Source organism: Theobroma cacao, chromosome 8, assembly GCF_053813885.1.
Source record: "Theobroma cacao isolate CCN51 chromosome 8, ASM5381388v1, whole genome shotgun sequence".
In the NCBI taxonomy this organism is placed as follows: Eukaryota; Viridiplantae; Streptophyta; class Magnoliopsida; order Malvales; family Malvaceae; genus Theobroma; species Theobroma cacao.
Window position 1 is genome coordinate 8,774,739 of NC_142646.1, and position 13,027 is coordinate 8,787,765.

At 30.8% G+C, this 13,027-nt stretch overlaps 1 protein-coding gene and 1 non-coding gene across 2 annotated transcripts; both read right to left on the reverse strand.

The window, feature by feature from the left end:
- Positions 1–519: 519 nt before the first annotated feature.
- SWEET1 (Nodulin MtN3 family protein) lies at positions 520–3,275 on the reverse strand. The gene is made up of 6 exons (XM_007019303.3): positions 3,119–3,275; positions 2,957–2,993; positions 2,273–2,368; positions 1,516–1,795; positions 1,293–1,412; positions 520–1,019 (listed from the first exon to the last, which is right to left on the reverse strand). Exons 1-6 carry the CDS (start codon positions 3,153–3,155, stop codon positions 831–833), a joined length of 759 nt encoding a protein of 252 aa, XP_007019365.1. The 5' UTR covers positions 3,156–3,275; the 3' UTR covers positions 520–830.
- Positions 3,276–9,272: 5,997 nt separating this feature from the next.
- LOC148761161 (small nucleolar RNA snoR8a) lies at positions 9,273–9,365 on the reverse strand. The gene has a single exon (XR_016028091.1). It is a non-coding gene; the product is annotated as a small nucleolar RNA snoR8a (small nucleolar RNA).
- Positions 9,366–13,027: the final 3,662 nt, after the last annotated feature.

A 13,027-nucleotide genomic window follows, 5' to 3' on the forward strand; every position in this document is an offset into this window, starting at 1 on the left:
TATTTTAATCATCAAAATATGATATTTATTTGTTATAGGATATGATCATATTTATAAATTATTTTGTTTTTATAAATAAAAATTATGCATCAATCACTGAACTGAACAAAATTGTCAATCTTCTCGGAAAAGGGTAATTAAGCAAATAGGCAGAGATCCCTTCAATAGCATTTTCTTGGTTCCTTGCTGCGAGGAGCCGTGCAGATATATCTGTATAATTACAAGAATGTGACAAATGCTAACATATCCCATCTAGTATTTTCACGGAGAGACTTTCAAATGAATCAGATTCATGTACTGTTCATGATCATTACTTGATTACCTAGCTATCAATCACTTCAAGATTGGTAGCCAAAGAAGATCCCACGTCAATCCTGATCGAGGTCCCCCTGCTATACCATGAAAACTACGTGGTCAAGAACTGTCCAACCAATTTCAAAGAGACCAAGATCTTTTTCAAAAAAAAAAAAATTCCCACTAAGAAACAAGAACACTTTTAGAGCACAAAAAACACACTAATTGTTACGTCAAGGAGATTGCAGGGCTCTCCCAAATTCATGTATTTCTTGGCAGCTTCAAAGTTTTGTTGCATCGCTTACAAGGAATTTGTCAATTTTGACAGTGCAAAGGCCACAGCCAGCCAAAGAAATACATCATAAAGGACTCACTTTTACCAATCCTTTATTTTTTTTTCCTCTTGTTTTCATGCCATCATTCACGGTCTACTCTAACTTTTTCATTAGAGGGTGCAACACTAAAGGAAGGGAAAATCTAAGAAAGTGAAATTTGAAACAAAGACTTTGAACATTGTGGGGGGCGGTTCAGGCCAATCAAACTTGTTCATCTTGAGGGACTTGGCTATTTTCTTGCTTCTCTTGGTGGGGTGGTTTCTCAGGTCCCATCTCAACGGTTCCGTTTGCAGTTGGCTTCTTTGTTTCTTTAGAGCCCTTGTTCTTGTGGTAGATGGAGTAAAGAATGAGCTGCATAGTCCCCAGGGTACACCCAAAACCATTCGGGACCTGCAACACATGACAGCTCAGTTTGCATCAGACAGTGACATGGTGGCTTACAGACAAAAATACAGCACCGCCTTCCCCAATTTAAACCATGCATATTATAAGTTTTCCTAAAGTCCTTAAAACTTTGTCCTGTCAAAGGTATAAGTAATTTCCCTGTTGATAAAAATTGACAGAACCGCTGTTTTCCTGTTTTATAGTCACTTTTAATAATTTTTAATTATCAGGTAGTCAATGAAAGGTCTAAGGGTATCCGTGGTAAAAGAGAACACTTACAGCAATAAAAGCATCACGACCAAGAATACCATAAACAAACCATGATGTACCACAGAGGAATACAAATAGTGACAAGAAGAATGGCATGAACTCCACGCTCTTAGTTTTGATCACCAGTCTCTGTATATACATTAAAAAAAAAAAAAGAAAGAACAAAATTAGAACAAAAGAAAAAGGGGTTTTTGTAAAAGTAAATTGAGCATTTTGAGGAAATGGAGCTTACCATGATTGAAAGAGGTGAGGCATACATGGCAACAGAGAAAACGGCAGCAACAACGCCGCAAAAGACCTTTCTGCCGGTACCATGCAGGGCCAAGACAGAGACCAGGGCCACAGCAGAGAAAACAGCGAGTACAAAACCGAAGAGCGCAAGGACTTTAATCTTCTCCTTCTTTGGTGCATGGTAGATGAAGATCAACACATAAATGAACTCAAGTCCGGAGCCTGCCCCATTGATTGTAACAACCAGAATGTTGTTTTCTGATACAAAGGGAAGGCCATACCTGAAGAATTGTCAAAACATTTGGATATTAGATCAGGACTTCGCTATAAAAGAAATGATAAGACTACTTTTAACTTTTCTAGATAATTAGACAAAGTTCAAGAAGCTTTGGTTGTCCACACTTCTGTTGTTTAAGCATTGTTTTTGTCTCCTTGAAAATTAAGTGGGAAAGAATTTGACATAATCTAGAAACCAGAGACTGCTGCTACATAACAAATTCTGATAGTTTATTAAGATTATTAAACATTTAAAACTCAGCCAACTTATTCGCAATCAGGAACAGTGCATGAATAAACAAAAGAAAATTTGGACCCCTATATATTCTGCCCCATCCTTTGAGCCAAGAATGCAAAGACAACTTTACAGAAATACCCCCATAGAGACAATCAAAAGACTACCTGATAAGAGATTCAACCGGTATAACTAAAAGGCTAAAAAAGTAATTAGGTAGCTAAATCGAATCAATGAGAAAGCTCACCAGGCGGAGAGGAGACAGTTGAGCAAGGTCATCACGTAGGGAATTCCAGAGAACTGCTCTGTGGACTTGCTTTTAATGACCCTCCAAAATGTAATCCTTCAAAAATTAAACCATGGCTTAACTAATATAAAAATTAGTGATAATCAACCTTTCAATGGTAATTAAGACTTTTCTTTTATAGTTTTTTTTCCCCTAATTACCCTTTTGGAGAAAAGATCAACAAGTGGTGAAACTTGTACATCATCCCAAAATGTACAGAGAAGCATAAAAATTTGAAGTGAACATGCGTTACTGATAACCATTTTGAAGAAATGACCTGGAAAAAGGAGGAACAAGTTTTTTGTTTTTGTTATGCACCTAAATGAAATTTCAAAGTACAGTAAGACACAAAGCTTTTCTCCCTTCTTTGGAAAACAAAGAGGATATTTTCTGTTTCAAAAAGATGACTAAAAACCACAAGCCGGAAAAAATTAGTCTCTGTTGCATGTGTTTATTGCAGAGAGAGAAAGAAAGAAAGAAAAGCTTGTGCTTCCATTGATGAAGAAGAACCTGTTTGAAGCTTTTACACTCAAACTTGCAAGAATCTAAAACCATAGAAGATTAATCTATGTATGTTTCTTTATATTCTTTCAGAGAAGAAAGAGAGAGAGAAAGGAAAGAGAGCAGTTGCTTTGTTATACATACGTTGGAGACAAGAAGAGGAACGCAGCAGTGGCATTTCCTGTAAACAAAGAAAACAGAGGAAAACCATAAATGTAAAGGGCCTCCAAGAAAACAGAGAACTTGCATAGAGAAACCATAACACAGAATCCAAAGACAGTTTGATATTGCAAAATTGAAACCCACCAAAAATTCCAAACATGAAATGCAGAACATGATTCATTGTTTTGGAAACCTTATCCAACCTTTCGAAAGAGAAGAGAAAACCAAATAACTCTGGGGAAACAAACCTAAGTGTATTTACAAATGGCAATGAGATGAGCGGAACAAGCAAGAAGCAAGGCGGTTTATATAGAAAGAAGAAAAGAATGGGGGATAAAAAAGAAGAGAGAAAACTGTTCAAAACTAACTGCAAAACAGTAAATATCTGTTTTGTTCTTATCCGGAGGCCCTTAGTATGGAGAAGCGTCCATTTCTTGCTTCTTATACTCGTGAAACTCTCCTATTCTGACATGAATCTGGATACACATAGGGGGGGGGTTTTGAAAGTGATATTGGACGGATTTTAAGGCGTAAAAATTATTGTTAATCCAAAGATTTTTGTGGATAATTGCTGGATATTATTCCTTTTATAATTTCTCCACAATATTGGGATTTTTTTTTTTGTTTTGTTTTCGTTTTCAACGTTCCTTCAAATCTTGAGGTTTGTTAATTAAACTTTTTACCAAGTAATCACACCTTTGAAACATGTTGTTTACCGGTAAGCGTAAGGTGAAACATTTAATTTAAAATTACAGAAATGATATGATTCCTAGTATCTCTTACGAAAGTCTGTGATCATCACTTCCAAGTTTAGGGTGAGAATAATTGTCTTTATTCCGGGTTTATGCAATCAGACTTCCAGAAATTGGGATTTGGAAAAAGAACGATAGAATTTATAATGCAAAAGGAAAACACAAATAAATGAGGAGGCCATCCATCCAGAAACAAGTTACGTGAGGAACAAACCATAGCTCACAGACAGACCTACTCCCCAGTTTTGTTGCTCTAAGGAATCCTTTAATCTCCTTGTTTAAATCATTTAGTTTTCTAAATAATAATTATAAATAATGAGCTGAATTACGAGCAGGAATTGAAGCTGCAGGTAGTTGAAGCCTTCCACGGGTGAACAAAATTTAGTTGCTCTATGTATTCTAATCAAACTTGTAAAGAAAAAAAATTGATATTTGACTAAATAAAAGGGGAAGATAAGATATCACAAGGGGGACCAAGATATGGACACAGAAAAGGGAAAAGAGGAAGAGGTGAGGGACAAGGTGTTGCAACATGAACAACCATGCCGTGAATCAGATGCAAGCAACAGGGTACTGTAATGCGTGACATCTACATAGGACCCACTTTGCATGACTCACTCCTCCATCCAAATACTAACCTCAAATTAGCTACTCATCCGTTGGAATTTTTTGTCGCCTACTCTGCAGCAGCATTATGGATCAAAGAGCCATGTGAATCAAATGCGGTTCCAATGGATAATATTTTCATCCAACATCAAATCTAAATTGAGTTTCATTTACCTGCATCAGGTTTTATCTTTCAAATTTTATCCCATATGGATTTGATCTAATTTTATATCGGACATTATCTAATTATATCGTGATTTGTTTATTATTAGTTTATTCCATTCATTTATCTAATTATGGGTTACCTGGTATTTAATTCATGTTGTAATTTTCTTGTATATAAAAAAATTTCATAAATGAAAAGAAAATTTTGTTAGGTAATTAAAGCTGCGAAAACATGTAAAACACAGTAAAAAAGATGATGATCAAAATTTGAGTGGTAGTAGAAGACAAGATGTTGCACTTACTTGGAGATGATTTCTAGTCCAAAGATCAATTTAAGGTGTAACTTTGGATATGTAAAATATAATACAGAATATATATATATATTTAAAGGATCTTGGAAAATCAAAGTATCATGCATGGCTGGTTTTACTAGGACGATTGAAGAAGCTATTTTTCGTATACAGTTTTGGATAATATCAGGTTGATGTCTATTTTAGTTCCAATTAATATGCCCTGCATATAGGTGGAAAAAAAGAATTGCAACCTCAACACTAATAGTATTTTTTTTTTCATTTTTCATAATACGTAATGTTGATAGAAAACAAATATATTTGAAGTTTTAATCATTATCCATTACAATTTTGACTTTTTTTAAAAAAATTAATTTTTATTGATCTCAACACTAAAATGCCATTTCGAGTCTTAAGATTTATCTGCAAAAGACTCATCTTGGCATTAAAGCTATACAATATCCAAAAGAAGCCTAAGAGGAATGGTCGCATTACGAGAAAACGAACCTAAAAACTCTAATCTACACAAAACAGAGCGTTATGCTCAGAATCAGAGCAAAAGGCAGCCTACATAAAGACAACTCTGCCATGAAAACAGAAAGCAGAAGACAACTAGAGGGAAGCAACCAAAGCTCGCCTGCATAAGGAAGAGGAAACCCAAAAAACGTGCAGACAAGACCAAGACAGCAGCAACCCCCTCGAAATAAATTTTAATTGGTTATAGTACATTGTTTCTATGAAATAAATTTTATTTTAGACAAAATTTATTTATTTATTTTCATGAAAATAACTATTTTTCATATTCTTTAATTTAAAATGTCAACCAATTGGAGATCAATCAAAGTCATAATTCTCAAATTTATTATTTTTGTTATTATAATTGTGATACGTATTAAATCATCCAGGTGCAGCTGGCTTGTTTGTTATTTCTATCACATAAAAATTGCTCAGTTTTTGGTTCCATAATTTCATGAGGGGAAGCCTCCAAGCATTATTAATTAAGTTATAGTACATCTCTTTTCGTCAACAAGAGGGCACCTTTCACAAATTTGTGGGGATTAAAATTTTTAATGTATTATATAATATAAATTATAAAATTTATTTCCATATTTTGAAGTTCTATTTTATTTTGATTTTTGAATTTCAACTGAATCTTCTTAAATCGAATTTGAATTTCTTACTTGAATAGATAATAATTGAGTTAAATTCAAATAGCTCAACTATCTTTTAAAGAGTAAAAAAATTAAAATTAAATCGAGCTCAAGTCAAACTCAAGATTTTAATTTTTTTAATTAAGTCAAGCTGAAGCTTTTCAGTGCATTAGTTCAGCTCAGCTTGATTACAGTGGCATAGTTGGTGCTAAAATTTCAAACTTCAACTTAACCAAAAGACAGATATTAAGAGATCAGTAAGTAGTGAGATAGAATTAAAAAAAATAAGGTAAAATGTGAGCCCTTTATGAAAGTTGTGAATATGGTTAGAAAAGATTTAATGTTGAGCTCTTTTAGGAGATGGGATTTGAATAAAAAATTAAATCATCTGTTAGCCACATTGTGAGGGAATATCATTGGGTACATAAAGGAGTGTTTTGACATTTACTAGAATGTTGTGCCATACGTGAAATCATATTGATATTATGCTTAGTAGGGACGTACGTTGTTAATCACTAAAACTTAAAATCCTGAAGAATGTGTATTAACGGTGGAAATTAGTGTGTGCAATTGTCAAACTATGGAATCCTTTGGAAAGCTAGAAATATTCCAATTAAAATTATCATAAAGTGATGAGGTATGTGTTGTTTGTGATTACTGCTTACTCTAATTAAGTCTGCATTTCTAAGATTGTTCATGGCACGCATAACGCTTAAAAAAGTTTTTAGATTATTTAAGAAAATTCAAATGAACTTTTATTCTTTTATTATATTCAATTAAATTTGTATATTTTTATTTTGAATCAAATAAGTCCTTACTACTAATGATTGACTAATTGTCATTAATCAATATATTATTTGTCATTTTATATTTACATGGTATTGATGTAATAGATGAAAAATGCGACATGGTCATTTTATCATGCAAAATTAGCACGTTACGTCATCATTAATTATGATATATTAGCATGTTACATTATCATCAATTATGATATGTTGCATACCATGTTAGTATCACGCAATATAAAATGGAAAATAGTATTTTGACTTAGTTTTTATTTGGCTTGGCTTTTTTTCAGCTTATCCATCTCTTAAAAGCAAAAGTCAAGCCAAACATAAATTTTGAAAAGCTCTTCAAAAAAAAAAAACTTTTTTTTTAAAATATAAAATTTTGAAAAAAAGAGCTTCAAGAAAAGCTACTATGAGGAGCTTTTTCTTCTCTTTTTTTAAAAATGCAAGAGAATTTTTATTTTTGTTTTAAAAATATCCTCATCCGTTAAAAATAATGACAATATTACCCTCTCAAAAAAAGAAATACCCTTTATGATTATTTTAACTAAAATTATAACTTATAAAAAGAAATTTACCAAACAAAGCTTAATTTTAAAAGATATTATTTTTCATAAGAGCTTCATAATATCTTTTAAGTTAGAAAAAAGTCAGATCAAATAGGATCTTAATCATTAATAATAAAAACTTATTTGATTCAAAATAAAAATATAATAACTTATTCGGTTCAAAATAAAAGTATAAAAGTTTGATTAAATGCAATAAAAGTAAAAAACTTATCTGAAGTTTTTCAAATAATTTAAAAAAAATTTAAATGTTATTCATCGCTTTATTGAATTTAATCATGTAAATTGTGCACCACCTTCTATATAATACTTAATAGTAGAAGGCAAGGATGAATGGATTATAGATGCTAAAGAAGAAAGAGAAAATAAAATGTATAAATTAAGAAAAGAATCAATTATTGAGTGAAGTGTTGAATGCACATGGAAAAAATGGTAGAAACCTAAAAAGTTGGTATCAAAATCAAGCAAATGTTGATTAAAAAGGTGACTTTATAAAGAGCAAGAAATGACCAAATCTAACGTGAAAGAAGCATATAACAAGAACAAGAAGTGGGTCCAATTAATTCATTCCTTTGATTAGAAGATCAAAGAACCTTGTCTTTGATAATTAGAGTTTGGAAGGTGATCCCAAACCTCATCATCCACAAAACCTTAATTAATTTCAATGTCAAGCATATGATCAATTGGGACATGTCACACCTACTCACGTGAATTCAACAAAGCAACGCATCATTATCTTTACATCAGTGTGAATTATTTAATAGAGACTAAAATGAACAGAAAGGATTACTCAACTCAATGACCAATTTTCTTGTTTGAAAATAAAAAGGTCAAAATACATATCAAGTCCATGTACTTATGTATTTTGTTCAATTTAGTCCATATATTCAAAATCAAAGCAATTTAATTCTTTAATTTTGAGAATTACTTCAATTTAGTCTCTCTCTTTAACGACATCTAATTTTACCTTTAAAGAGGATGACGTCAGCACTGACATAACATATTTTGATGATATGATACTAACATGATGACATAGCATGGAACATGGCACCGACTTGATGATGTGACAGTGCCACGTGGCATTGATATGATGGCGTGGTAATACTGACATGGCACTAACATGTTGACGTGTGGTGCCACGTGAAAGATCAAAATTTTTCCAAAAAAATTTTGTGCCACGTCCTATGAACTAAATTGAATCAAAATATATAATACAAGAATTAAATTGAACAAAATTAAAATGTTGAGGGATTAAATTGAAAAAATATTTGAAAAATACAAATACTCAAGTAGATGATAGATATACTTATTAATAAGTCAAATATTTAAGTGTAAAAGATTTATGATATTAAAAAAATATATAAATATTTTCTTAATTATTTGATTATAGAATATGTACATTAATTTACTTTCTTTGCAAAAATTAAATTTGATTTCTCCTTTTATAAAAAGAAATTTGAAAAAAATTTTATACCTAAAGTCAAATTTAGATGAATAACTTACATCATGTTAAAATCAAATAATATAAAAAGACTAAATAAATATTTTTTCTTCTATTTATAATAGCATAAAAATTTAAAATTTAATTGACTTAGTTCGTAATTTGAGCTGAACTCAAATTAGCAAAATCGGTTGATTTAGTTACAACTTTCACAATTTACAAATACCCATTCTTTTACAATTATTCGACCTCTATCCAATTTACCTTTTATTTAAATTTACTCAAAATTTCTTATAAAACGATTTTATTAAAGTTTAAATACCATAATCAAATTCTGTTAAATTTAAATTTAAATTATTAATATGGATCTACAAAAAATTAATAAATACAAAATAAAATGGTACAAATATTTAAAATTATATTTAACTCTATCAGCCATAAATATAATCTTTAATCCAGCAAATTTCAACCCAAAAAATATAACCTGCAATATTAAAAAAATAAAAACATAAAAATAAATAAAAATTTGAAGGGGTGGAGTAGCTCAAATTCTATGGGTGCAATAAAAGGTTTGTCATGTCCAAATTAAATAAGTCAGAACGAGGAACTATTTTGTTGATCATCGCTTGCTCCATATCTCCCTTTTTTTTGTTTTTTTAAAAGAAAAAACTAAATAAACTTATTTTGCTAATTTGAGTTCAATTCAAATTAAAAACTAAGTCAAATAAATTTCAAATTTGATACAATTACAAATAGAAAAAAAGAATTTATTTAGTCTTTTTATATTATGTTATTCCAACATAATGCAAATTATTCATCTAAATTTGATTTTAAGTATGAAAGTTTTTCTAAAATTTTTTTTATAAAAGGAGAAATCAAACTTAATTTTTGCAAAGAAAATAAATTAATGTACATATTTTAAAATCAAATAATCAAGAAAATATATATATTTTAATACCATAAATCTTTTACACTTAAATGTTTGGCTTATTAATAAGTACATCTATCATCTACTTAAATATTTGTAATTTTCAAAATTTTTTTCAATTTAGTCCTTTAACATCTCAATTTTGTTCGATTTAATCCCTGTGTTATATATTTTAGTTCAATTTAGCTCTTATGACGTGGCACAATTTGTTTTTTTAATTTTTTGATTTGCCACGTGGCATCGATATGTTAGCATTGCCATGTTTTCATGTTAGAGCTACGTGGTACTACCACGTCATCACATCGATGTCACGTCATCCAAATGTGCCATGTCAGCACTGACTTCATCTTTTTTAATGATAAAATTAGATACCGTTAGAGAAAAGGATTAAATTGAAGTAATTCTCAAAATTTTAAAAACTAAATTGCTTTGATTTTGAGTATAAGGATTAAATTAAACAAAATATATGAATACAGGAACTTAGTGGGTATTTTAACTAAATAGAATTGATGGAAGTTTGCAAATTGATTTAGCTTAATTATTTCATAACTCGAATTTGGCTACCATATTAATTATTTCATTTTGAATCCTCAAACTTAATTAACCAGTAATTACTTAGGTATATTTGATTTAGGTCTCCAAATTTATTATAGATATGAAATTAAAGAGTTTATATTTGATGCATAACTGTATACACTGTTAGTAAATACAGTTAGTTATTTCCATCAAATTTAACATTTATTAATTAAAAATTTTAAAAATTTCTAATGAGATAGCAAAATGTGATTTATTGGCACTCTATTATACATTAATAATTTGTAATTAAAACCTTTTTAATTAGTTTTGGATTGCCTTTTTGGTTTACCCGTTTCTTTCCTACACGGAAGTCAAAGGTACCTATGTATGGAAGAATCAATCGACCAATTTTATGAAGATATGACATATTCTTAGAGGAAAAATTCCAAAACCTCTCAAAACCAAGATGATAATTTTCTTGACTAATTACATTAAGACACAAATTAGGAGGCCCTTATTATTTTATTTTTGTTTAATTTCTTCCAATTCTTCCTTGGACAACCTTTTGAATTAATACCAACCTTTAAGCAGATCATAACCAAAAATGTGACCAGTTAGGTCAAAAGTCGACATTGTATATGTTACACATAATATCAAAAAACAAAAAAAAAGGTCAAACTATACCAAAATTCTCGTTTATTGGATTTTTCCATTTTTAGAAGTGATTTTTAATCATTTCTTTAATTAATTAATTCATTAATTAGCCATGGTTCATTATTTTTCAAAATTTTCTTCTTGTAAATTTATACATGGCATGCTACCTAACGTGAATCTGTCTAGGTCAACCTTAGCTAATTTTGTATCCATGTAAGCATAAGTTAGCCCGATTAAGGAGACCAACAATTTCATCCAAGTTGGATTTTAATGAAACAAAATAATAATACAAGAATTTAATTATACCAAATAAAAGAATAATGGTTTATATGAAAATTTAGGTACGATTTTTTTTATAATTAGGGGAGGAGAGATTTGAACCATTCTCTTTAGATAAGGAGATTATGCACCAACTAATAAACTAAATACTTAAATGTAAAATTTAGATATGATTTGATTATATATTTTTTTATATTTTACTTGGACTGTAAGATTTGATTTAAGACTGCCGATGGGCAATGGCTAATGGATGGAGGTCCAAAGGGTCAAAATGGACAAATTACTTGCGAAGTGTTAAACTAGATGATAGAGTTGAACCATTTTGTGTACCAATTAAGGTGAGGCAGAGCACCTTGGACCTTTCTTTTTTCTTCCTTTTCCTGAGCCTGGAAAGATGTTCAAAGTATCTGTTTTTGCCATTAAAACGCACTACAGCCTACTTTTAATTTTTAAAGATGTGGAAGACAATTAATTGTTTGCTTCGCGATCTCTCCTTTCATATATATGATCAAACTCTAGTCTAGTCTAGTCTAAATCAAATTTTGTTTCCATTTTTCTCCATTAGGACTGATCCCAAAGGGTGTGCCTATTCAGCATATGTGCACATAAATAGCATCCTATTCCTGTTATATTAGCCCATACCAATAATTAAAGCTTAATTATTGCCATAAATAGTTTTCTATGGAGATTTTCTAATTGCGTCAGAGGGAAGGCCTACAGGGGAAGGTAACCTCTCGCCGCTGGTTTTAAAGTTTATAATTTTAATTGGGAAATGCTAAAGTGATTATTTTCATAATTTTGCCTCTGTGTCAGTAGAAGAAAATCTCAATGTCAGTAAAGAGCTACTTTGGTTGGACCTGAATGGGTCTTGGAAAATGTCCTCGAACTATTTTTAGGTAGCCGTTAGCATGGATACAGCAACACTCCTCAATACTACACAACCGCTAAAACCAACCAATTAAAGCCTCCAGTGTTGTGGCTTGGGACTCCAAAAAGCAGACCTGCAATTTTTTTTTTTCACTTGTCCCGTGAGTTTAATTTACATGGCAACAACCAGCTCTCTAGATCAACACAAACACATATTTGAATTAGAATTGTAGATTCCTCAAAAAGAATTGTAACTGCCAATGAACTAAGCCAACCGGAATATTGATCTGTGTTTTAGCTTGACTGCCTCAAAGGTTCTTTTGAACTTGTCATGATGTTGATTTTTGTGAAGGGTAGTGCCCCAATTAACTCCACCATCCCATTACAGCATAACAAAAACCTTTTCTTCGTTTTTTTAATTGATTTTGAGCTTGTTTTATAGAGTTTCGCTTGGTGACAAGAAATAAAAATCTGCAGCTTGAACTTGGGTATGATAGATATACCAATGTTGAATCATTAGCTGGTGAAGTTCAAACAAAGATAGAGTTGTTTCTTACTTTGATTTTCTGAAGTTTAGCTAGATCATTTTGAACATATATGGATGTCATGTTAATCAAATTTAAAATACAAACTTAAAATGGAATTGATTGTCTATCAAGCCAAAAGCTTACAAGTTAGATCTACAATATTGGGTTTGTCTTGTCTAGGTAGTAGATTTTGGTTACAACTTATTCTATTAAAACATTGTTTTACAACGTAGTGTTATACAAAAAATAATGAGAACAAGTGAAGTATTACTTCACACAAAGTCACTAGAGTAAGTGAAACACTACTTCAAACAGAACAATTAAAGTAAGTGAAGCACTATTTCATACAGAACAACTAGAACAAGCAAAGTATTACATCATGCAAAACAACTACTTTGCACAGAATAAGTACTTCACATGAATAGCAATGAAACAACTCGGAATAAGTGGTAAGGTTTAAGAGTTACTTTCATCTTGAGATGTTTTGGAGAGTTTGGCTTGGTGGCTCAGATATGGAAATAGT